The 27,818-nt window shown below is 42.0% G+C and overlaps 2 protein-coding genes across 2 annotated transcripts in view; one reads left to right on the forward strand and one right to left on the reverse strand.

The window, feature by feature from the left end:
* Positions 1-6,361, reverse strand: part of LOC118372634 (SUN domain-containing ossification factor-like) — a 73,650-nt gene extending 67,289 nt beyond the window's left edge. Inside the window, 1 exon segment of the mRNA XM_052459010.1 lies at positions 5,909-6,361. Coding sequence (XP_052314970.1) covers positions 5,909-5,961 — 53 coding nt within the window. The 5' untranslated portion in view covers positions 5,962-6,361.
* Positions 6,362-8,419: 2,058 nt separating this feature from the next.
* On the forward strand, positions 8,420-27,731 carry LOC118391991 (transmembrane emp24 domain-containing protein 5-like). Its single transcript, XM_035783566.2, has 4 exons — positions 8,420-8,802; positions 17,301-17,398; positions 17,492-17,675; positions 25,278-27,731. The coding sequence occupies exons 1-4, from the start codon at positions 8,626-8,628 to the stop codon at positions 25,494-25,496; spliced, it is 678 nt and encodes a 225-aa protein (XP_035639459.1). The 5' UTR covers positions 8,420-8,625; the 3' UTR covers positions 25,497-27,731.
* The last annotated feature ends 87 nt before the right edge of the window (positions 27,732-27,818 follow it).

The following is a 27,818-nucleotide window of genomic DNA, read 5'->3' on the forward strand; positions in this document are numbered from 1 at the left end:
CACTGGTGGTCACGAGTCATGATGGCAGTCAAATTCCACATGACCAATTCAGTCACCTTAATTAGGCTTTTCCAAGCTCTGATGCAGCTGATGGTCATTAGTAGAATACCAAACATGCTGACTGTCTGGTACTCTGCACTCTATTGTCCCTCTAATCACCGACATCAATGCAAATGTATTTGAAAATCTAATCAAACACTTAATGAGAGCCCATCAGATCATGCTGCGCAACATTTTTATAGACGAGAAAACAGTGATGGCCGCTAATAAAAAAAATAATAGGATCCCATCCGCTTTCTATAGGCTAGGCCTACTATATTTATTTCTCAACTTTCATAATATTAAGCACATTAATTATATTTACAACAGGAGTATAGCCTACCTAGCTGGTATGAAAATAAACCACAGGCATAAGAAAGAAAAAAAAGGTCCTCCATTCGCTATTTAAGTGAATAGATGACATGTACTTTTCCCCGCTGCCCCGTTTCAATACAGGTACATGAAAATGGTCCAATCTAAATCAAATGTCACAGACTAAATAATATATGTAAAGACAAGACAAAATCAAGAATAGTCGGATGGGTAACAATATTATATATTATCACTTGTGTATGATGCCCAGCATAAGATTCATAGCCGCACACCTCAAGGTTAGTATGACAACTAAATTGGCCAAATAACTTCTTTAAATCAAGCACATTAATCTGCTTTACAACGGGTGTAGAGCCGAACAGGCTAACATGCATACACAGTGGAGTGAGTTAAGTTTGGGGAAGATAATTTTCACAATAAAAATGCACCTTTGTAATAAAAGCATTACATACATATTTGCATTTGCAGTCAATTTTGATAATGGTGTTTTCCGCTAATGGAACATAACCGACAACCATGTGCACATTGCTGCGCTTACAATCTGAAGAAATAGCCTAATATTTTATCAGTATTTTAAGCTAAACGTTCTCACCTGTTGCATCAGGCTCATTGCTTAAATCAGGTTTTTGATGCTTGTGGTTATATTAATTTGGGATCTATCGCATCCCACAACTGTCCCAGACTATGTTTGGAATATTTAGTAAAAATATAAACATATAGCCCTACATTTGTAGAACAACTAAAGTTATGCTTAATTTAAAGCTTATCAGAGTACCTATTTCTTTGTTAACTGCTCAACACAGAACAGCCGCATGTGCACACCGACTGACACAAATCGTTCGGAGAAAATATTTATTTCATTCAGCTTTGTTCAATTGTTTTCGTCATACTATAAAATAATGCCATGGAATTATAAGCAAATCTTGTCTGCTAAATGAACTAGTGTAGCCCACAGCCATTTGGCATAGACAAATAAGAACAACTCAAAGCATGCTATTCTTTCTTCTGAAATAGACCACATTTTCTTCATATCATGCTGGTTTAGACCTGTCTAAAATAAATAATGGATTTATTGTGAAGGTGTAGGCTACAGTTGAAGTCGGAAGATTACATTCACTTAGGTTGGAGTCATTAACTCGTTTTTCAACCACTCCACAAATTTCTTGTTAACATCTTGGTGACAAGGGAGCAGTATTGAGTAGCTTGTATGAATAAGGTGCCCAGAGTAAACTGCCTGCTACTCCGTCCCAGAAGCTAATATATGCACATTATTAGCAGTATTGGATAGAAAACACTCTGAAGTTTCTAAAACTGTTTGAATGATGTCTGAGTATAACAGAACTCATATGGCAGGCGAAAACCTGAGACAAATCCAACCAGGAAGTGGGAAATTTGAGGTTTGTAGTTTCATTTTAATGATTGCCTATCCAATATGCTGTGTCTATGGGGCCAGATTGCACTTCAAGGCTTCAAGCAGATGTCAGTCTTTAGAAAGTTGTTTGAAGCTTCTATTTTGGAAGGGTGTCGAATAAGAGCTGTTTCAACAAGTGGACTTGGCTGTGGCCAATCAGTTGTTTACTGCAAGGTCACGCGGGCGCACCGTTCCTTCTTTTTCCTCTGTAATGAATACGCTAATGTCGGGTTGGAATTTAATTGAAGATTTATTATAAAAGGACCCTAAGGATTGAATGTAAACATCGTTTGACATGTTTCTACAAACTGTAATGGAACTCTAGACACTTCGTCTGGATTTTGCAATTGCGCATTGTGCCTTTGGAATAGTGAACTAAACGCAAACAAAACGTAGGTATTTGGACATAAATATGGATGTAATCGAACAAAACAAACATTTCTTGTGGGAATTCTGGGAGTGTATTCCGACAAAGATGAGCAAAGGTAAGTGAGGATTTATAATGCTATTTATGACTTTTGTTGACTCCACAATTTGGCGGGCTTGCTTTTGTGGCTGAACAGCTTGGAAAAGTCCAGAAAATTGTGTCATGGCTTTAGAAGCTTCTGATAGGCTAATTGACATCATTTGAGTCAATTGGAAGTGAACCTGTGGATGTATTTCAAGGCCTATCTTAAACTTAGTGCCTCTTTGCTTGACATCATGGTAAAATCAAAAGAAATCAGCCAAGACCTCAGAAGAAGAAAAATGTGGACCTCTACAAGTCTGGTTAATCCATGGGAGCAATTTTCAAATGCCTGAAGGTACCACATTCATCTGTACAAATAATCGTATAAAACACCATGGGACCACGCAGCCGTTGTACCGCTCAGGAAGGAGACGTGTTCTGTCTCCTGGAGATGAACATACTTTGGTGCGAAAAGTGCAAATCAATCGCAGAACAGCAGCAAAGGACCCTGTGAAGATACTTTTGTAAATGTTTCCTCCAGTATCTATATCCACAGTAAAACGAGTCCTGTATCCACATAATCTGAAAGACTGCTCAGCTCCAAACCTGCCGTAAACCTACGGCTATGACTACGGTTTGCAACTGCACACGGGGACAAAGATCATACTTTTTGGAGATATGTCCTCTGGTCTGAAGAAACAAAAATAGAACTGTTTTGCCATAATGACCATCGTTATGTTTGGAGGAAAAATGGGGAGGCTTGCAAGCTGAAAAACACCAACCCAACCGTGAAGCATGGGGGTGGCAGCATCATGTAGTGGGGGTGCTTTACTGCAGGAGGGCCTGGTGCACTTCACAAAATAGATGGCATCATGAGGAATAAAAATTATGTGGCTATATTGAAGCAACAAAGTCAATCCGTCAGGAAGTTAAAGCTTGGTCGCAAATGGGTCTTCCAAATGGACAATGACCTCAAGCATACTTCCAAAGTTGTGGAGAAATGGCTTAAGGACAACAAAGTCAAGGTATTGGAGTGACCATCAAAGCCCTGACCTCAATCCCATAGAACATGTGTGGGCAGAACTGAAAAAGCATGTGCGAGTAAGGAGGCCTACGAACCTGAATGTTACACCAGCTCTGTCAGGAGGAAAGGGCCAAAATTCATCCAACTTATTGTGAGAAGCTTGTGGAAGGCTACCTGAACCATTTGACCCAAGTTAAACAATTTAAAGGCAGTGCTACCAAATAATAATTGAGTGTATGTAAACTTCTGACCCACTGGGAATGTGATGAAATAAATAAAAGCTTAAATAAATCACGGTACAATTATTCTGACATGTCACATTCTTAAAATAAAGTGGTGATCCTAACTGACCTAAGAGAGGAAATTCTTACTAGGATTAAATGTCAGGAATTCTGAAAAATGTAGTTAAAATGTATTTGGCTAAAGTGTATGTAAACTTCCATCTTCAACTGTATATTACATGGATTCATTAGACTTTTTAAAACTGGCTTGTAGGCCAGGAGATGCTCAATGTGTTTCCTAATTAAGGGTCAATTACCATGAGACCGACAGTTATTTGCTTGACAATCACTAGCTGATGAAATTTCAGGACCGCCACAGCCCTACATACATCTCGTCTGTCTGTTTACAATTCAAAGGCATGTTTGAGAACAGTAAAGCCATTTATTTAACTACATGCAATCAATCTCACAGCACTAATACTCAAATCAACACTTTACTGATAGGAGGCATACTGCAGTCACATATTTACATTATAGAAAACCATAATGGACCTTTCTATAGTGTAAAGAAATGTACTGCTGGACTGCTAAAAATGTGCACAGTATAGATTCACAGTGAGGCTCGGACCCAGAATCTCTGGTGGCACAGCTAGCACTGTGATGCAGTTCCACTGCGCCACCCGGGAGGCCGCTGTGGTCTCTTTCAAGCTGTATAGTTAGGGTTATCACGACACCAGTGTGACGATACTCAGTGGTATCGTGGAAATGAAACAAAAAAATAAACAGACTTAATTTCCTGAGGGAAAACAGTCCTAATGTTGGAAACATGCAGCCTTATGTTGTCACCCAGAATCAGATGTTTATTTTCCGAGCTCTAGCACACAATATTGTACATACAGTATGTTTTTTAAAGGACCAAAGAGTTTAGTGTGCTTTGCATTTTCCTTTTTGCCATGGGAAATCAGGTATTGCGATACTGGTATTGTGACAACCCTAGCTAGTTGTCTAATGCTAGTCACTCAGCCTATCTGGTAGCTACAGATTGCACACCAGATAATGTGACAGAACTAAAATGTTGGTGTCCATTACTGGGAATTACAGGAAAGCCCCATACAAACCACTGCCATAGATTTTTAAACTAACCTGTTCTTGTCAATAGTTTCTTCGTTCTCGATTCAGTGAAAATTGTATCTGAAATGTCAGTTTCCAGTTGCATGTGGGTTGACAACAACTATTGATCATTCAGAAAGATAAATGTAATGTTTTGTATCCAGTGAAACATGCCACCCATGTGTGTAGGTCTTTGTTTTGGTCGCACTGTGACGTGCTATCATCCATTTCTACACATGGCCACATACAAACGAATGGTTCCTGCAAAGACACTGCGAAATGCTAGATTTGTGGCAAAACAAGAATTTAATAGCTTTCTTTTCACTGGTTTTCATAGAACCACCTGCAACTGTAAACTGACATTTGAGATACAATTTTCCCCCGAAACGAGAATGAAGAAAGCGTCGGCCAAGAACAGGTTAGTTAAAATCTATGGCGGCTGTTTGTATGAGGGTTTTCTGTAATGCCCAGTAACGAACACAAAATATGTGGTTATATCACATTATTTGGCATCCAATCTGTAGCTACCCATCTTGAGAAACTTGGCATGCTACTGACCATCTAATCACCTGTAACCAGTCCTGTGTATTGTTAGCTGCTGCGTCAGTGGCTCTTATAAATTGCTGGACCACGACAAGTGATAATCCACCACCTGTCAGTGTTACCTCTGTGCATTGGTAAGAACTCAAGACAAGCAACTGGCTAGAAAGTTTTACAGCTAGATAGCTGATTTATACATGTTAGTCAAGTACTGCACCAGGATCACATATGAAAAATAGTAAATACTAGTAGATGTCCACCTTCTAAAATAACTAGTTGATATATCTAATTAGAAGGAAAGCATAATGTTCAGTAACTGTTAGTCAAACCAACTAGAAGAAACGTGTATTATCGGTGTGCCCGACAAGCCATGGACGACAGTTGAGAAAACAGATTTGCTAGTTAGCTGATGGTCTACCCTACTGGCTATCTTCGCTTAACATGTGAGAGGATGGAATAATATATATCGAGTTAGAAACATCTGTCAGTGTTCTTTTTAAGCAACAATGATTTTCAACAACACGGCGTTATCCAACGTCACCTGTTTGTTACCGTTAGCTAGCCAGTCACACCCCCTTGACGATGTGAGCTAGCCAACATATGCGTTACCTTAAAATGTCTCGAGGGACAAAAAAAGCATCCCTCACCAAGAAAGGACAAGGTCATAATATCAGTATAACAGCTTCCAATGCTGCTTTCGAGTTCTGTCATTTGTTCGACGTAACGTGACAGTCTAAAGCTAGCTTTACTACCACAATGAAAAGCATTTAAGAAGGGCTTACCAGCAAAGGACAGCTACAATGAGGCACACGAACAAAACGCGCAACCGCTTCATTATCTTCCCGCGGGGACCAACATCCTCGCTATTTTTGGATTTTACTAGCAAGATACGTTTTAAATATAACGTTTGTTGATTATACAATAGGAAATATTTAAGGGAGGGTGGCACTTTCCTAAAACTACAGTCGATGTAGCTAGGCGAATTTTCATTCAGTCATCCCCTCGCCGCTCCTTGCTGTATTCTGTTGCGATGTTACCCTGCTCGATTTTGCTAAGCTTTCCTGAGGTTCTCCTCTCGGCCAATAGCATTAGGGCAGTACTGCGGTAAACCAATAGGATCAGGTAGCGACCAAGAAGTAGTGACGTCTAAGGGCCATTTCCTCTGCTTGAGCTGAGTTGGAAGTTCTGACATGGAACGCGTGTCCATTACGATAAGCAAAATATCCAAACCAGAAATAGTCCACCCGATTAGACTACAATCAACCCACTAATAACCAATTTTTGGATGACACCAACGTTTCCATACAACTTTTTTTTAACGCGAGTAATGCCGTGTTCAAATGGTAGTCGGACTAGGAAACTTGGAAATAGCTGATTCTTGAACACAGTACATGTATAACTACAACCAGATACCATGTCGGACATTACGGAGTTTTCTAGTTCCGACTAGTATGTGAACGCGTCATACATTACATATCAGATTTTTAAAATCGTGACAGGCCTACATTTTCCTGTCCACATGTCGACAAAACAAAATACGGTGTGATATTTTTTGTGTCACTAAATTAATAATGCGAGACATGTCAGTGGAAAAGCTTTTATGCACACATATTGATATAATTAACCATCATATTCAAGTGAATTTTGAGTCACGCGATGACATGTTGTGTGGTCCTACCACTACGACTCGTTGGGAAAGCATGCAGTTTAGGCTACAGATTAAATAAATTATGAATTTTACGGTACAATTATTCTGACATGTCACATTCTTAAAATAAAGTGGTGATCCTAACTGACCTAAGACAGGAAATTCTTACTAGGATTAAATGTCAGGAATTCTGAAAAATGTAGTTAAAATGTATTTGGCTAAAGTGTATGTAAACTTCCATCTTCAACTGTATATTACATGGATTCATTAGACTTTTTAAAACTGGCTTGTAGGCCAGGAGATGCTCAATGTGTTTCCTAATTAAGGGTCAATTACCATGAGACCGACAGTTATTTGCTTGACAATCACTAGCTGATGAAATTTCGGGACCGCCACAGCCCTACATACATCTCGTCTGTCTGTTTACAATTCAAAGGCATGTTTGAGAACAGTAAAGCCATTTATTTAACTACATGCAATCAATCTCACAGCACTAATACTCAAATCAACACTTTACTGATAGGAGGCATACTGCAGTCACATATTTACATTTTACAGGGTGGTAAAGGTGCAAGGTGATGAACTTGATGCACCATACCAATAAATATCGAGGATCTTATTCTGATGACATAATTTATACTTGGCTGCCATTTGCTTTTAAATTGCCAATAATAATTATTAATTATTTCGTCGTGTAGGCTTATAGAGCCCCACAGTGGGATGTCATAATACCCATAAAACCTAGCGGTCAACAGGTAAATGGTTCCAATCGTTATTCCACCATTCATTTTTCCCCATAGGGAATTTTAGAAAGACTTAAAATAAGGAGTGTTTTGTATAGGCTTACCCCTGCGTGACGTTCTGATAATCATGTAAATCTCTCTCGGGAAAAGTTACTTTTATCAATATATTCAGCCCTATTTACTCTCTGATTTGAAATGGTAATTAGCATCAAAGTAGAAATGCAAAACTATAAATCCCTGCAAGGTGTTGCACATCATCCCTAGCTGACACCTTCGCTCACTGGTATTGTGTACATTTTAAACTTGCACAAGACAGTTCACAGAATTGGCCATTTTAAGAAATGTAGCTAATTTATGAATTACTACATTTAGCTGACATTAGATAGTTAACCCATAGATTCTTACCTTTGCCTTGATTTGGCACTATTGTCCAGATCATCATGGCATTTGTAGTTCTCTGTGATAGCCACATTAGCAGCTAATAGAGGAAAATATATTGATAAATCACCTTGTCCTAGCGAGATTTACATGGCTATCAAAACATCACGCCACTGTAAATTTACACAAAACACAGCACTTATTTTTAGTGAACCATTTCCATGTTTAACCGCTAGGTGTAATAGGTATTATAACGGTCCTGATGTTGTCAAGGCGAGTGCGCTCTTGGAGCAGCGTTGGATGCCGTCTTTTGTTCTTAAACACTACATTGCCCATCATACAACGGATACGTGCGTCTTCTGAGATCTGCCTGTGTAAACGTTTTTGTTAAATGTAACATAATACACGCACAATGTGTCCCAAATATATTTTATGCACCAATAAATACATTAAATTGAATAAGAAAAGGTTTGAGATTAACCGAGCATTTAGAATGTGAGGCACTGAGGCTCAGATCCTCACATTCTAAATGCTGGGTTGAAATCTCAAACATCAAAACTCGTTGAGCGAAAACGATTTCCATTCTGAAAAGGCAGGGTCCTCATATTGTGATTGCCATCGAACTGTGAGCTGGTCATCATAAATTACGTTTTGACGAACTGAACTAGCACTCATCGAGAGCTTTTCTCTTTACGGAGTCAAAATCAAGAGTTGAAGGCAGCGGGAGACCATGGACGTGGCCCGGATGTTACTGTGCCTGTTCTCGGTGCTGGTGTCTGAGAAGTTCCTGGTGGCTGCGTTCTCCCAGAGCCTGGTCAGCGACTTCACATTCACACTCCCCGCAGGGCGGAAGGAGTGCTTCTTCCAGACCATGAAGAAGGACGCGTCGATGGAGATAGAATATCAGGTGCCAGGGGTTTATATGATTGGTTTTACATGGGGAAAGGGTGAACACATAATTGTAAATGAGTACACTTGATATAACTCATGTGGGTAGCTTTGGAGACTGTCTCTACTCTGCTAGAACTACTCGCATGACTTCACAAGAAGTCCCATGTTATGTGCATATCCCATCATTGATTGTGGTTAGCGCTGTCGTATCCAGTGGTGCAAAAGGACCCAATTATCAAACGAGTAAAAGTAAAAATACCTTAATAGAAAAGTGAAATTCACCCAGTAAAATCCTACTTGAATAAAAGTCTAGAACTATTTTGTTTTAAATATACTTAAGTATCAAAAGTAAATGTAATTGCTAAAATATACTTACGTATTAAAATTATAAATAATAAAACATTCGTTATATTAAGCAGACCAGACGGCACCATTTTAATAATTATTATATATATATATATTTTAATTTGCGGATAGCCAAGGGCAAGCTCCAACACTGACATCATTTTCAAACGAAGCACGTATTTAGTGAGTCCGCCAGATCAGAGGCTGTAGGGATGACCACTTCCCTTGATAAGTTTGTGAATTAGACCATTTTCCTGCCCTGTTAAGCGTTCAAAATGTAACAAATACTTTTGGATGTCAGGGAAAATGTATGGAGTAAAAAGTACATAATTGTCTTCAGGAATGTAGTAATGTTAAAGTGAAATACAAATAGTGAAGTACAGATACCCCAAAAACTACTTAAGAAGTACTTTCAAGTATTTTTACTTAAGTACTTTACACCACTGGTCGTATCTGAATCCAGAACCTAGGAACTACTTGTGGAATAGGTTGAGTAAATTAAATGTATTGTAAATGTATTAAACACTTACTATAGGCCTATATGATTTTGAAATGATGCCATCATACTAGTTTAGAAACTCTTTTTTTCCCAGAACTGGCTATAAGTTCCTTTCTAATAATGACATTCCATCCTAGGCTGTGGTTCCTCTTACTCCTATTTCATTGGCCTAGCACTAGATTGTGCTCTGCTGATGTGTTTAAAATGTTTCCAATTTAGTTGTGGCCCTGAATCACAAATCTCAACACAGAAGTCTGGTAAAACCTCTATTTTCTATTAAATATTTTAACATTTCTGACATAACGGATTGTCATACCATCACAGTAGGATAGTCTAGCTGTAGCATGCTACCACCATAGACAAGCTATTTCTGTGGCATGCTGTAGCCCACCACTCTGCCATCGGAGTGTGAACAAAACTGACAATGTCCTTAGTTTGTGGAGACACTAATTTCTAAGTACTTCATGGTATCTGCTCAATGTCTGTGTTTGGAAATCCTCAAATAACTAAACATTAAAGTTAGGAAACCCTGTCATTCTTTGCTCCTGAGTAACAGAGGAGGCAGAGATCTGTGGAAATAGTAAACCAGTAATGCAACTGTAGAGAAACAGGCACCAGGGACTGGCCTGTTCACTTATTGTCTTGAATGGACTCAATCCAACCATATTTCACTACTGAAAATAGGCCGTGTTCTTGGACTGGACATTGTGAAGCACCTCTGCTTGTTTTTCAGCACCAGCTCTCCTCAACCTCTCTCTCTTTCTGAGTGCGAATTACACTGTGACAGTCGGGGTGGTCTCTTGGGTGAATTTTTTAAAAGGGGATAATAATGATAATAAAGATGTCATTTAATGGTAAAAATGTATTACCTTTTAATGTGGCATGCACACAGCCAGTCATGGTTTTCATCTGATCAACAAAACTAAGGAGATGATCGTGGACTTCAGGAAACAGCAGAGGGAACACCCCCCTATCCACATTGATGGAACAGTAGTGGAGAGGGTAGTAAGTTTTAAGTTCCTCGGCGTACACATCACAGACAAACTGAGTTGGTCCACCCACACAGACTGCATCGTGAAGAAGGCGCAGCAGCGCCTCTTCAACCTCAGGAGGCTGAAGAAATTCGGCTTGTCACCAAAAGCACTCACAAACTTCTACAGATGCACAATCGAGAGCATCCTGGCGGGCTGTATCACCGCCTGGTACGGCAACTGCTCCGCCCACAACCGTAAGGCTCTCCAGAGGGTAGTGAGGTCTGCACAACGCATCACCGGGGGCAAACTACCTGCCCTCCAGGACACCTACACCACCCGATGTCACAGGAAGGCCATAAAGATCATCAAGGACAACAACCACCCTAGCCACTGCCTGTTCACCCCGCTATCATCCAGAAGGCGAGGTCAGTACAGGTGCATCAAAGCTGGGACGAGAGACTGAAAAACAGCTTCTATCTCAAGGCCATCAGACTGTTAAACAGCCACCACTAACATTGAGTGGCTGCTGCCAACACACTGACTCAACTCCAGCCACTTTAATAATGGGAATTGATGGGAAATGATGTAAAATATATCACTAACCACTTTAAACAATGCTACCTAATATAATGTTTACATACCCTACATTATTAATCTCATATGTATATGTATATACTGTACTCTATATCATCTACTGCATCTTTATGTAATACATGTATCACTAGCCACTTTAAACTATGCCACTTTGTTTACATACTCATCTCATATGTATATACTGCACTCAATAACATCTACTGTATATTGCCTATGACAGCTATCACTCATATATCTTTATGTACATATTCTTTATCCCCTTACACTTGTGTCTATAAGGTAGTAGTTTTGGAATTGTTAGCTAGATTACTTGTTGGTTATTACTGCATTGTCGGAACTAGAAGCACAAGCATTTCGCTACACTCGCATTAACATCTGCTAACCATGTGTATGTGACAAATAAAAATTGATTTGATTGTCAAACAAATCACTTAAAGTAGGCTACCTGTGCATGTTCGTCCACAAAATAGTTCTAGCATCACAACAGTACACTGCATGTACATTTGTGCCTTTTGATGAATGGAAATGGACATCTGTTACAAAACACCAATAAGTGTGCCTAATGACATTCAGTGATTGTCATTGATTAGGCCTCCATTGATTGAGCCTGCATTGATTGATGTGTCTTGCTGACAAATTAACATTATTTGTTGCCTGAAAAGTCGGGACACCTGAATTGGGGCTGAAACTGTCCCGTGAAATAACAGGATGGTCACCCTAACACACACAGTCAATTTACTAGACTAGTCTACAATGTGTTTTACCATGAACTTCAAATAGGTCTACCGGTAGACAGTGACGTAGTGGTAAAAAAGATAGGTGGGTAAACTCTAATTGCCGGTTGTGGTGAAAAAAGTAACGCGCCCTATACTTTCAATGCATTTTTCTGAAAAATGTGCGTTTACCCTCCACCAGGCCAACACCACTGGCAGTAACCTACCTCTCAGTCGAGGCAATTTTACACACATGAATACACGCAGAACAGGTAGCCTACATTGAATATAATAGGCCTACATGAGATGAATCAAAACATGTTTACACCCTAGTTCATGAGTTGTCCATAATTCATTAGTTGAATGCTTGGAGTGTTCACAGATCATGTGTCATAAAACACTACCATTCTTTCCTTACATGAAGGACATTTGTGACAGTGTTATTTGCCATTATTAAGCATTTAACCATTTAGTTAGAACTTTAACCTGTGTGAATCCTGGATCTTGGAGATCTCAGAAAGTGCACTAAGTGTAACTATGCCTACATAACATTTCATAATCTTTCGCGGTGAAAACAGTTCTCATGGGCACACAAATCCAAAATAAAGTAGGCCTATGCAAATACAAAATCTAATGGTTGTGACCGAAAAAGCCAACTATAGGCCTGCTGTCATTAAAATATACTGAGTGTACGATTTCCATGACAGACTGACCAGGTGAAAGCTTATTGATGTCACCTGTTCAATCCACTTCAATCAGTGTAGATGAAGGGGAGGAGACAGGTTAAAGAAAGATTATTTTAGCCTTGAGACAATTGAGACATGGATTATGTATGTGTGTCTTTTAGATGGTGAATTGGCAAGACAAAATGTAAGTGATTTTGAACAGGGTATGGTAGTAGGTGCCAGGCGCAACGGTTTAAGTGTGTCACAAACTGCAACCCTGCTGGGTTTTTCACGCTCAAGTTTCCCGTGTGTCTCAAGAATGGTCCACCACCCAAAGGACATCCAGCCAACTTGACACAAATGTGGGAAGCATTGGAGTCCATATGGGCCAGCATCCCTGTGGAATGCTTTTCGACAACTTTCAGAGTCCATTCCCTAACGAATTGAGGGTGTTCTGAGGGCAAAAGTGGGTGCAACTCAATATTAGGAGCTGTCCCCAATGTTTTGTACACCGTGTATACTTGTTGGATGGATTGGAAGCATATTGGTGTCTGTGTAGGCTAGTTGTAGTGATATTGTCTACCATCAGCTGAAAACAAATATTGATAGAAAACAATCAAGCTAAATAAATGGTCTACTTCTTCTGGCCACAGACGCACAGAGAAGACCAATACCCGCACGCACCTGGAAAAACAAAACAGTGAGCACAGCTTACTGACAAAAGCAAACGGTAATAAATCAACGGATGAATCTAATGCATTGGAATAAAGGCTATTTCTATAAAGGACACATGGCAAACAAATGGTGAAAATTAGGATGTACAAAGTGTAACGACGTTCGTCTGAAGGAGAAGCGGACCAAAATGCAGCGTGGTGGTTACTCATGTTCTTTAATGAAGAATAGCGATACATGAAATAACTATAAATATTACAAAACAACAAAGGGAACACGAAAACCTATTACAGCCTATCTGGTGAACACAAACACAGAGACAGGAACAATCACCCACAAAATACACAGTGAAACCCAGGCTACCTAAATATGGTTCCCAATCAGAGACAACGAGAATCACCTGACTCTGATTGAGAACCGCCTCAGGCAGCCAAGCCTATGCTAGACACACCCCTAATCAGCCACAATCCCAATGCCTACAAAAAAAAACAATACGACAACACAATAAACCCATGTCACATCCTGGCCTGAACAAATAATTAAAGAAAACACAAAATACTAAGACCAAGGCGTGACAGAACCCCCCTAAGGTGCGGACTCCCGGACGCACCTCAAAACCATAGGGAGGGTCCGGGTGGGCGTCTGTCCATGGTGGCGGCTCCGGCTCGGGATGTGGACCCCACTCCATAAATGTCATAGTTCCTCCCCCTCGCGTCCTAGGATAATCCACCCTCGCCGCCGAACATGGCCTAATAGTCCTCACCCAGAACCCCACTGGACTGAGGAGCAGCTCGGGACTGAGGCAGCTCGGGACTGAGGGGCAGCTCGGGACTGAGGCAGCTCGGGACTGAGGGGAAGCCCGGGACTGAGGGGAAGCCCGGGACTGAGGGGAAGCCCAGTACTGAGAGGAAGCCCAGTACTGAGATGAAGCTCAGGCAGGTAGTTGGCTCCGGCAGATCCTGGCTGGCTGGCAGATCTGGAAGAGTCTGGTTGACTGGCAGATCTGGAAGAGTCTGGTTGACTGGCAGATCTGGAAGAGTCTGGTTGACTGGCAGATCTGGAAGAGTCTGGTTGACTGGCAGATCTGGAAGAGTCTGGTTGACTGGCAGATCTGGAAGAATCTGGTTGACTGGCAGATCTGGAAGAATCTGGTTGACTGGCAGATCTGGAAGAATCTGGTTGACTGGCGGATCTAGCTGCTCTGGCTGCTCCATGCAGATTGGCAGCTCTGGCTGCTCCATGCAGACTGGCAGCTCTGGCTGCTCCATGCAGACTGACAGCTCTGGCTGCTCCATGCAGACTGGCAGCTTTGTGCAGACTGGCAGCTCTGGCTGCTCCATGCAAACTGGCAGCTCTGGCTGCTCCATGCAGACTGGCTGCTCTGGCTGCTCCATGCAGACAGACAGCTCTTGCTGCTCCATGCAGACTGGCAGCTCAGGCTGCTCCGAACAGGCAGGAGGCTCCGGCAGCGCTGTAGAGGAGGAAGGCTCTGGAAGCGCTGAACAGGCGGGAGACTCCGACAGCACAGGAGAGGAGGAAAACGCTGGCTGCGCTGAACAGGCGGGAGGCTCCGACAGCGCTCGAGAGAAGGATGGCTCTGGCTGTGCTGAACAGGCGAGGCACACTGAAGGCCTGGTGCGTGGTGCTGGAACTGGTGGTACTGGATCGAGGACACGCACAGGAAGCCTGGTGCGGGGAGCTGCCACCGGCGGACTGGTGTTTGGAGGTGGCTCTGGATAGACCGGACCGTGCAGGCGCACTGGAGCTCTTGAGCACCGAGCCTGCCCAACCTTACCTGGCTCGATGCCCACTCTAGCCCGGCCAATACGAAGAGCTGGTATGAACCGCACCGGGCTATGCACCCGCACTGGAAACACAGTGCGCTCCATAGCATAACACGGTGCCTGCCCGGTCTCTCTAGCCCCCCGGTAAGCACAGGGAGTTTGCGCAGGTCTCCTACCTGGCATAGCCATACTCCCTGTAAGCCCCCCCCCCAATCAATTTTTGGGGCTGACTCTCAGGTTTCCATCCGCGTCGCCGTGCTGCCTCTTCATACCAGCACCTCTCCACTTTCGCCGCCTCCAGTTCTTCCTTGGGGCAGTGATATTCTCCAGGCTGTGCCCATGGTCCTTTTCCGTCCAATATCTCTTCCCAAGTCCAGAAGTCCTTTGAACGCTGCTCCTCACGATTAACAGGGGGAGTTGGCTCAGGTCTGTCTCCTGACTCTGCCATACTCTCCCTGAGCCCCCCCCAATACATTTTTGGGGCTGCTTTTCGGGCTTCCTTGCCAACCGTGTTCCCTCGTATCGTTGGCTCTTATCTCCGGCTGCCTCTGCTCTCCTAAGTGCCTCCACCTGTTCCCATGGGAGGCGATCTCTTCCGGCCAGTATCTCCTCCCAAGTGTAACAACCTTTGTCATCCAACACGTCTTCCCATGTCCATTCCTCCTTTCGCTGCTCCTGCTGTCGCTGCCTGTTACCACGCCGCTCGGTCCGGGTGTGGTGGGTGATTCTGTAACGACGTTCGTCTGTTGAATGAGAAGCGGACCAAAATGCAGCGTGGTGGTTACTCATGTTCTTTAATGAAGAATAGCGATACATGAAATAACTATAAATATTACAAAACAACAAACGGAACTCGAAAACCTATTACAGCCTATCTGGTGAACACTAACACAGAGACAGGAACAATCACCCACAAAATACACAGTAAACCCAGGCTACCTAAATATGGTTCCCAATCAGAGACAACGAGAATCACCTGACTCTGATTGAGAACCGCCTCAGGCAGCCAAGCCTATGCTAGACACACCCCTAATCAGCCACAATCCCAATGCCTACAAAAAAAAAACAATACGACAACACAATAAACCCATGTCACACCCTGGCCTGAACTAATAATTAAAGAAAACACAAAATACTAAGACCAAGGCGTGACACAAAGGAAAATCAATGCTTTTAAAAGAGCTCAGCTTAGGACGAAATTCAGCACTACTGAGTGGACAGCGCCGCTGTCTAACGAGCTATAGAATTCTACAGTACCATTCATGGACAGGAAGACAGTTTGTGTAATCATATAGAAATAAATGGTTTGAGGCCTCATGAGTGGCGCAGTGGTCTAAGGCATTGCAGTGCTTGAGGCGTCACTATAGACCCGGGTTCGATCCCAGGCTGTGTCATAGCCCGACCATGACTGGGAGACCCATAAGGCGGCGCACAATTGGACCAGCGTCGTCCGGGCGAGGGGAGGGTTTGGCCGGCCGGGGCTTCCTTGTTCCATCGTGATCTAGCAACTCCTTGTGGTGGGCTGGGCGCCTGCAAGCTGACAATGGTAGCCAACTGGACCGTGTGCGGCTGGCTTCTGGGTTAAGTGAGCAGTGTGTCAAGAAGCAGTGCAGCTTGGCAGGGTCGTATTTCGGAGGATGCATGGCTCTCGACCTTCGCCTCTTTTGGGTCTGTAGGGGAGTTGCAACGATGGGACAAGACTGTAACTACTAATTGGATATCACCAAAAGTGGGTAAAAGTCATCTTATTTCTTATTTTTTTATTTCACTTTTACCCCCTTTTGGTGATATCCAATTAGTAGTTACAGTCTTGTCCCATCGTTGCAACTCCCCTACGGATTACATTGGTGTGTTCGTTTCATTTGGGAGCTTTTATTTTCATAATTACCACTGCATGGTTAAATTAGCATAATTTAGAGAGCCCCATGAAAGTTAGACTTTTCTTGCATTTAGGGGAGCTAATGTCTCATTCAGGGAAGCCGACAAAAGCATACTTTGGAAATGGAATGATTCATTAACAATATCAGTAACAACATCAATTATAAATCATCAAGAATTTGTTTGCCATGGTAGACTGTCGATTTAGGGCCACACAGCACTGCATTTCGCTCTGTGCTTGTTTCCCAATGTATTTTTTTTATTAACTTTTTATTTGACAAGGCAAACCAATAGGTGATGTAGTTTTGTTTTGACTCTGTGTGTCTCTCTCTCGCTCTCCTTTTATCATTCTGTCTCTCACCCATCCCACTTGTCTGTGTGTGTCCTCAGGTGTTGGACGGAGCAGGTCTGGATGTCGACTTCTCCCTGTCGTCTCCTACTGGACACGTTCTGTACAGCGAACACCGCAAATCAGACGGAGTATACACGTAAGACACACACACCACGCAAGTGTGAAATACACACTCACATGGAGGCGTGCTCGCTCTCTCTCACTCTCTCTCCCGGTGTGTTTCCATTAGTGTAGAGACGGAGGATGGAGACTACATGTTTTGTTTTGACAACTCGTTTTCTGCTGTGTCGGAAAAGATCATCTTCTTCGAGCTTCTCATGGACAACATGGAACAGGAAGGGGAGGAGCCAGAGGACTGGAAGGAGTACGTCCATGGGACCGACATGTTGGACATGAAGCTGGAGGACATCATGGTGAGGGGGTGTGCTTATATTACATCTAGGCTACATGCTGATTCTTCACCCTTCTCCTGAAGTGTGTACTTAAACTTTTTCACATGGATTTTACAATGGTGGAAACCCTCCAACCAATGCTTACACCAATCCTATGCTTTGAAATCCATGACACGGAGTGTGCAAGTGCGTAACTTCTAGAAAAGGATGGAGTTGTAGTCCTAGCTAGGACTGGAAGCATGCTTTGCTTTTACACACACTATAGATGTATGGCATCATGGAGGGTGCGTTTTATTCACGCAGCATCTGTATTACATCATGCGAGGGGGTGCGACTTAACATTTCACAGAATTCACACATGTTCTTTTAAGATCTTAGAAAGTGATACTTGATAGTCAAAAAGGAAACCCTGTGGGTATCCATTGGGAAAAAATCCATGTGTTAGTCAGATTAGGGCAATTCCACGGTAACAGAATTAGACAGACTCACATTTTTTACTTAAAATATATGTCAAACAAAAACCATTGATTTCAAAGTTTAACAGAGTTTAACAAACCATACAACTCTATGCACAATGACTACTTTTAGGAATTTACACTGAACATTTTACAAAAACACATTAACTGGAAGAGCTGTGCAGATGCAAAGTTTGGTAACATAATTTGTGTATAATCTACCTCAGTTTTTTGTGTCCACGTTTTCCAAAACCTCTTAAATATCTGCTCCCAATTAAGATTGAACGATGCCTATTTTACATGTTATTTTGACATTAATACATGTCACATATACGTTTGCAAACAATTTAAAAAAAAATATATATATATATAGTAAGTTAATAAAGCTGCATACAAACATGGTCTCTTTTTTTGTTTCCTTGAGTGATGCAGCTCCAAAATGCAGGTGTTTCAGCCTAGCTCAGTGCTTTCTGTGGTGGTGGGGGGAGCCAGCAGAAAATAGGAGCATTGCGCCGTGATTGGCTCAGTGTTCTGTCACTCATGGGGACACGACGTCATTGCTCAATTAACTTTTTCGCTGTCAGACAAGGCTCCGCTGAAAGCCAGGTGTAGCAGTGATAAAGTGTTGGGACTGCTGTTGGGACATCTTTATGTAGACCCTAACAGTTTGTGGGCACCGTTTGTCACCTGTATAGTGCAATGAATGTAATGTTTAGTGTTGTGAAGTGGCTTTGCTGGCATGCATCCCACTTGTTGTTGCCCCGTCAAGAGGTGACGTAGGTGACGTACTGGAGGTGACGTACTGTCCTGACGAATGACAGGACACTGAGCTAATCATGGTGCAACTAGAGGACATACACTTTGTATATTCCACTGGCTGCCCCACCACCACAGAGCTGCCTTACTCAAGACAGCAAAAAAGAGACCATGTTTGAATGCGGCTTTATTAAATCAATTATGTTTTTTGTTGTTGTTTTTTTTACATGGAAATGACCATTTGTAATGGTAGAGTGGTTTGTGTGACCAGCAGGGCAGAAGAATCTGGGTCTTGTCTGAAGCCTGTTGACATCGGTGTCTGTCCTGTCTTTCTGGGCCAGTGTTGCACAGTATACTGAAATATTGTACTTTCTCAGTGCTAGAACCCAAACAACGGTTCAGTACTACAATGTTTGTTACTTTGGGTACATCTGCCAAATGTTTCTCATGTCGACTACTGATTGAGAGAGGATCATGTCGCAACCAATGTCCCCTTTCAGCGCGAGAGCACCGTGCCTATGGCTGTTGCGGTGACCGTATTGCTGCCACGGTAATCTCTTCTTATGCACTCTGGACATGTGTTGGTGGTACACAACTTGCTAACGACCTTTCGGTCGCTAATGGCCTGGTACTCAGGGCTGTAATGTCCGTTTAACCACTGAGTGTAAAACATGGGCTTCGTGGATGTTGTTTCAAAGCCAAACACAATGAAATGGGCAGTGCTTTCTAAGGAGATGATTCTTTCAAAACACCCATCAGCATATTAGAGTTTATGTATATGCATAGGATTAGGCCTATATATGAAGCCAAGCCTGAAGAATTATGATTGTGCTGTTATACAATATTATGCATGGCAGAAAAACATTAAAAAATAATACAAAATATTTAATATGTCTTTAGTGATTGGCCAAACCTATACTCCAAAATGTGTCACATTTTTCCCAAATGAAGCACTGGGTATCTGGAAGGAACAGGGTTGGAGAGCCCACGGCATACAGAGTTTGGGCGGAATATCACATGTAGCGCAGCGATCATACTCCTCAAACAGTGCTTAACGGGTGGAGTGAAAAAAAGTGTTCTTTATTTATTTCGCAGCTGCTCATATTAAGCACATGCTCCGCTATAAAACCGGAGTAGCCTACCCAGCATCATTGAAAAACGAACCGGCTGGAAAGCGCGCGGCAGCTATTCGAGTACATACAGATGACTTATTTTCCCCCTGCGCCTGTTCCTGCCTTTTTGATAATGGGGCATTCTAAATCGAAAATAATTTTACGTATTAATAAAGACAAGATTAAATTGAGAATAGTTTGATGGGTGAAAATATGGTCACTTGATGAGAGAACAGCTGTGTCGCCTCAGGCAAGGAACACAGCGCAAGCTTTTTCTGCGACTTTCCCAAATCATCAATAGTCTATAGTCGCATCATGCAGCCCATATATGTTTTGATTTTTAAGACATTCTGAGATTTGTATCATTAACCAACTAAAGTTGACATATAACTAAATATAGCGTACAGGACCTGTTTCAAATGAGCACTTATACGCTCAACATAGTCACTTCATATGCGCGCAATCGCTCCGGAATGGGAAAAATATAATTGATATTTTATTCAGCTAAGTTCAGTTATATTCTTATTACTATAAAATCATATAATATAAAATAATGGCACTTGACTTCTGCATATCTTGTCAGCTAAATGAACAAGCCTATGGCATGGAGCATAGCCAGATAACATTTTCTTCTGAAATACATTGTCATCATATTTCATCATATTTCTTTAGACCTGACTTAAATAAATAATGGATTTGATGTGATGGTGTATATTAAGTTGAAGGTAGATGTTCTGAAGGCTCTCATCAGCAGCTTGTATTAGTGGAGGCCTGGAGATGCTAAACTTGTTTATGTTAATTATTGTTAAATCGTCATGAGACCAGCAGTATTTTGCACGGCACTAACCGGATGACAAAATGTCATGACTGCCACAGCCCTAACCGTGCCTGCTCCACTTACCCATTGCTAGCTGAGGAACCACTGTACTCACTGGGAGAATGGGCTACATACATCACCACTTATGCTGCACAGAATTTAATGCAAAACGGCATGTAGAGATGTTGAAACTGTTAATAACTGTTATCAAAACAATGTTCATTACAGGCTAGAACATTTTACAATGCAAGATCCCGGTAGCTTCCAGTTTTGTAGGCTAACTTTCCTTGCTAGCTTACAGCTCAAGCTAACATCAATTCACTACCCTAGTTCCTTTTTGTTGTGATAATATGTGACCATAATGCAAAATATTGTTTTGCCGATTGTCACCAAAAACTTTATTCATTCACTTCATCTCCCCGCCTCACTTCTCTCCCAGTCAAGATGGTGATTTCTAATACATTTTCGAAACAATAATACAACACGGGGAACACAAGTATACATAAATAATATACAAAGGACAGTTGGAATAGAGGGTACAATAACACATTACACAAGGACCTTAAGGGATATACATACACTTATAATTTTACAGCTTTTTTGTTGGTAGAGTATTGCATTGTGTTAAAATATTGTTCAATTTCCTTTTGTAAGGTAAGAAAAAGGTCCCACTGTAGCCATTTGATTTACACTGAACAAAAATATAAACACAACATGTAAAGTGTTGGTCCCATGCTTCATGAGCTGAAATAAAAGATCCCAGACATTTTCCATACTCACAAATTTGTTTAGCATTTCCCTTTTGCCAAGATAATCCATCCACCTGATCGGTGTGGCATATCAAGAAGCTGATTAAAGAGCATGATCATTACACCGGTGCACCTTGTGCTAGGGACAATAAAAGTCCATTCTAAAATGTGAAGTTTTGTCACACAACACAATGCAACAGATGTCTCAAGTTTTGAGGGAGTGTGCAATTGGCATGCTGACTCCAGGATTGTCCACTAGAGCTGTTACCAGAGAATTGAATGTTCATTTCTCTACCATAAGCCGCCTCCAACATCGTTTTAAAGAATTTGGAGGTATGCCCAACTGGCCTCACAACCGCAGACCATGTGTAACCACACCAGCCCAGGATCTCCACATCTGGCTTCTTCAACTGCGGGATCGTCTGTGGGTTTGCACAACCAAATAATTTCTGCGCAAACTGTCAGAAACCGTGTCCGGTAAGCTCATCTGTGTGCTCATTGTCCTCACCAGGGTCTTGACCTGACTAGTTCAGCGTCGTAACTAACTTAAGTGTGCAAATGCTTACCTTGGGTGGCCACTGGCAGAAGTGTGCTCTTCAAGGATGAATCCCGGTTTCAACTGTTCCCGGGCAGATGGCAGACATTGTGTTTGGCATCATGTGGGTGAGCAGTTTGCTGATGTCAACATTGTGAACAGAGTGACCCATGGTGGTGGTGGGGTTATTGTATGGGCAGGCAAGCTAAGGACAACGAACACAATTGCATTTTATTGATGGTAATTTCAATGCACAGTGATACCGTGACGAGATCCTGAGGCCTATTGTCGTGCCATTAATCCATCGTCATCACCTCAATGTTTCAGCATGATAATGCACGGCCCCATGTCACAAGGATCTGTACACAATTCCTGGAAGCTGAAAATGTCCCAGTTCTTCCATGGCCTGCATACTCACCAGATATGTCACCCATTGACCATGTTTGGGATGCTCTGGATTGACGTGTACGATAGCGGGTTCCAGTTCCCACGTATATCCAGCCACTTCGCGCAGCCATTAAAGTAGTGGGACCACATTCCACAGGTCACAATCAACAGCCTGATCAACTCTATTTGAAGGAAATGTGTTGTGCTGCATGAGGCAAATGGTGGTCACACCAGATCTGACTGGTTTTCTGATCCATGCCTCTACATTATTTTTTATTTTTTTAAATCTGTGGCCAGCAGATGCATAACTGTATTCCCAGTCATGTGTAATCCACAGATTAGGGCCTAATGAATTTATTTCAATTGACTGATTTCCTTATATGAACTGTAACTCAGTCAAATCTTTTAAATTATTGCATGTTGTGTTTTATATTTTTGTTCAGTGTAGCATCTGCTGGGTTTTTGAATAACAGGGTTAAGATTTAGGAAGCGTCTCGACTTCTGATCCTTAGTAATGGTTATTCCTAAAATGTAAATTCTTATTTCACTGGAATACCTATGAATTCACCTGTATTGTGTATACAGTGGGGCAAAAAAAGTATTTAGTCAGTCACCAATTGTGCAAGTTCTCCCACTTAAAAAGATGAGAGGCCTGTAATTTTCATCATAGGTACACTTCAACTATGACAGACAAAATGAGAAAAAAATCCAGAAAATCACATTGTAGGATTTTTTATGAATTTATTTGCAAATTATGGTGGAAAATAAGTATTTGGTCAATAACAAAAGTTTATCTCAATACTTTGTTATATACCCTTTGTTGGCAATGACAGAGGTCAAACGTTTTCTGTAAGTCTTCACAAGGTTTTCACACACTGTTGCTGGTATTTTATCCCATTCCTCCATGCAGATCTCCTCTAGAGCAGTGATGTTTTGGGGCTGTTGCTGGGTTACACAGACTTTCAACTCCCTCCAAAGATTTTCTATGGGGTTGAGATCTGGAGACTGGCTAGGCCACTCCAGGACCTTGAAATGCTTCTTTACGAAGCCACTCCTTCGTTGCCCGGGCGGTGTGTTTGGGATCATTGTCATGCTGAAAGACCCAGCCACATTTCATCTTCAATGCCCTTGCTGATGGAAGGAGGTTTTCACTCAAAATCTCACGATACATGGCCCCATTCATTCTTTCCTTTACACGGATCAGTCGTCCTGGTCCCTTTGCAGAAAAACAGATGATGTTTCCACCCCCATGCTTCACAGTAGGTATGGTGTTCTTTGGATGCAACTCAGCATTCTGTTTTTACCAAAAAAAGTTATATTTTGGTTTCATCTGACATTCTCCCAATCTTCTTCTGGATCATCCAAATGCTCTCTAGCAAACTTCAGACGGGCCTGGACATGTACTGGCTTAAGCAGGGGGACACGTCTGGCACTGCAGGATTTGAGTCCCTGGCGGCGTAGTGTGTTACTGATGGTAGGCTTTGTTACTTTGGTGCCAGCTCTCCGCAGGTCATTAACTAGGTCCCCCCGTGTGGTTCTGGGATTTTTGCTCACCGTTGTTGTGATCATTTTGACCCCACATGGTGAGATCTTGCGTGGAGCCCCAGATCGAGGGAGATTATCAGTGGTCTTATATGTATTCCATTTCCTAATAATTGCTCCCACAGTTGATTTCTTCAAACTAAGCTGCTTACCTATTGCAGATTCAGTCTTCCCAGCCTGGTGCAGGTCTACAATTTTGTTTCTGGTGTCCTTTGACAGCTCTTTGGTCTTGACCATAGTGGAGTTTGGAGTGTGACTGTTTGAGGTTGTGGACAGGTGTCTTTTATACTGATAACAAGTTCAAACAGGTGCCATTAATACAGGTGGAGGACAGAGGAGCCTCTTAAATAAGAAGTTACAGGTCTGTGAGAGCACGAAATCTTGCTTGTTTGTAGGTGACCCAATACTTATTTTCCACCATAATTTGCAAATAAATTCATTAAAAATCCTACAATGTGATTTTCTGGATTTTTCTTTCTTCTCATTTTGTCTGTCATAGTTGAAGTGTACCTATGATACAACTTACAGGCCTCTCTCATCTTTTTAAGTGGGAGAACTAGGCTACATCTTGATTAACCCAGTTTATTAATAGACCATATAAATAAATTATTACCATTATGATGTTATGTAGTTGATTGATTGTCTAATTGATTCATTAATGTATAGATTTTTTTAATGTAAATTTTCAAATGTAATGATATTGAACTCAGAAGATCCAAGTGCCATTCTGTGACATTGGCTAATAGGCCTTCTTTTCCCTTGGTATTGTTTTGATATAATTTTGGTATCGAGAATTGTGATGGTATCGAGTATCGTGATACTAAACCTGGTATTGGTGTCAAAGTTCTGGTATCGTGACAACACTACTCTGAGGTAGAGATGCCTGGAATTACTACACGTCATCTTAGAGTACGCAACCACAACTGTTGTGTCACTTTGACCCAGCTCACGCATGCTGCCAACACAACAACACAACAACCCCCCCCCCAGTATCAGTACACAGACACAGTCAGAGGCAGGAAGTGTAAAGTACAGCTGTGGCCCCTTGAGAGGACTCACTGACTTGTCAGCCTTGTTTACATGCCCCCACCACTTCTCCACCCTGTCCTGTTGCCTTGGTCCCTTAGGACCTCTCCAGGTAACATCTATAATCTGCTTGGTCCTGAAGTCCAGTCTACTTTCTCTACACAGTATATTGCTTAATACTAGTTCCAGGATGGTTCTATGACTATTACAATAACCCAAACTACTATCTCTCTCTGTTCTCCAGGACACCATTAACAGTGTTAAAGCCCGGCTGGGGAAGAGCCTTCAAATACAGACTGTGCTCAAAGCGTTCGAGGCTCGCGATCGCAACCTCCAGGAGTCCAACTACGACCGGGTCAACATGTGGTCCATGACCAACATGCTGGTGATGATGCTGGTGACGGGAGTGCAGGTCTACCTCATCCGTGCCCTGTTTGAGGACAAGAGACACGCGCGCACGTAACACCCCGCCCACTGGGAAGGGCCAGGGAGAGACGGACAGCTCTGTCTGCACCTGCCAGCCAATAGCGAGCAGGACTGTTGGTGAAGATGAGATTGTAACTCATCAGATTTTTATGTACAACACTCACACACTCATACATTACATCACACATCCTTACAGACACATGCCATACCTGTCCAGTCTCTTCCTCTGCTCTGTTCTCCTCTGTCTTGCTGCTGTTGGTCAGAGGGTCTGTGTTGGTATCTGCTCTATCTATCTAATAATCAGTGGAGGGTGAAACACCAGCCAGACCTTCAGTTATTGGTGTTTAAAAGCGAGTGTAAATGAACAAGTATTTCTAATTTAATATGTTAATGTGACCTCTTTTCTTCCAGACACTGAGGTGTGTGACTGTCCTGTCTCTGTGTCACGTCTTTCGAGGTCTTCCAGTATGTGACCTGTGAGTCATGTTGCAAAACACTTTATTGTAGAGTAGGTTATAGATACGGCCTTTCACCCTCTCACTCTCTTTCAAAAACACTCATTCTCACACACACACAATCTCTTACTCACACACACTCTAACCCACACACTTCTTCATTGAAACCGCTGCTGTCTGCCAGTTCCAGCGAATGGAGAAGTGGAGTAGGGGAAAGGGAATGGTTCCATATGTAACTCTCTAAATCACGGCTGTTCTCTTCTACTCCCTCCTTTTCATCCTCCTATAACTCTGTCCTGATGGTCTGTCAAACTTAGTGCTGACAGGAGAGTCGGGTTTCAGTCATACAGGCAGAAGCGAAATGGAACCTGCCCTGCCCCTTTCGCTTTCTTTTTCTCTTGTGACAGAAATAGAATGCTATCTAACACAGCTGTGTCATCACAGCAATCACACGCTGCACCTGGGGGGTAAAAGAGGCAGGGAAGGTTGTGGGAAAAGGGTTGCGGGTGACTGAAGGAGGTGGGAGTGGTTGGGAAATCAACTAATTGACTGTTATTTGGCTTTATTTTATTGTTTTGTAGCTCTGTTATATACGCACTTGGACAAACATACAGATGTGATTGATGCACTGAGATATGTGCCAACATTTTGGAGCTGCTGACAAATTTTTGTCTGATTTCTCTCTCTAACTGCTATGTCACAAAATAGTTTTTCTATAAATACGCAATGCGCTGCTGTGTTGATGAGTAACACCCCACCGCCATCTTGTGGCTGGACACCAAACTGCTCATGCAAAACAACGTGAATTTTTTTCATCTCTCGGACTGAAGGGTATACTACAAAGCATGCTCAATGAAATAGCCAGGTAACTTTGATAAATAATCAGATAGTTATTGGTTTTCTGGTTCATTTAAGAATGCTAAACGTATATATGCTTGAAATGGGCATATCTAAATGTCAGCTAGATAATTAATTGAACCTGCTTTGTAGTAAACCCTTCTGGCTTTCAACCTATCCCTGCTTTGAGATATTAAATAAGCAATAATACAGTGCGACAGTATCCACTCTTTCACTTTTACAATGGGAGAGTAACTTACTATACAATAACAAAGTGATGTTCAAAGGGTCTTGCATTGTGCCATTATGAGCCCCCTTCGTCTCAGTTACAGCTTCTCTAAGCGAATTACAATGGGTTGTATATTGCCACTGTCTGTCTCTGCCCACCATTTTGTGTCAAAGTATTTTAGCTGATGCTCAGGCAAGCATCACCATGGGAGATTAATCAATAAATGAATATTTTTAATTTATAGAATGTCATTGATGCTCTTCTCCAACCTTTTTTGTTCCTTTCTGCACAAGACCATGATGGCCTCTAATGAACAAAAAACTCAATGCTTTGAACCTACAGACAAGATGTTTAGGAGAAAGTGTCTATTTTACTAACCTTATGATGGAACGGGAAGAGTATATTTTAGCAATAAGGCTTGAGGGGTTGTGGTATATGGCCATTATACCACGGCTAAGAGATGTTCTTAAGCACGACGCAACACGGAGTGCCTGGATACAGTCTTTAGCCGTGGTATATTGGCCATTTACCACAAATCCCTGAGGTGCCTTATTATAAATTGGTTACCAACGTAGTAATTAGACCAGTAAAAATTAAGGTTTTGTCATACCTGTGGTTTATGGTCTGATGTACCATGGCTGTCAGCCAACAAGCATTCAGGGCTTGGACCACCCAGTTTATAATCTGAGATATACAGACTAATGTTCTGTATATGTAAATGTGTCAAATAAAAAAATTATACTTTTCTGAATGTGGTGTCCTGTTGTGTCCTTTGACTTCAAATGAGTGGTAGGAAATGAGAAGCCACTTCAGACTGCAGACAGCACTGTTTCATTTA

The sequence above is a fragment of the Oncorhynchus keta genome, chromosome 1, assembly GCF_023373465.1.
Source record: "Oncorhynchus keta strain PuntledgeMale-10-30-2019 chromosome 1, Oket_V2, whole genome shotgun sequence".
NCBI lineage: Eukaryota > Metazoa > Chordata > Actinopteri > Salmoniformes > Salmonidae > Oncorhynchus > Oncorhynchus keta.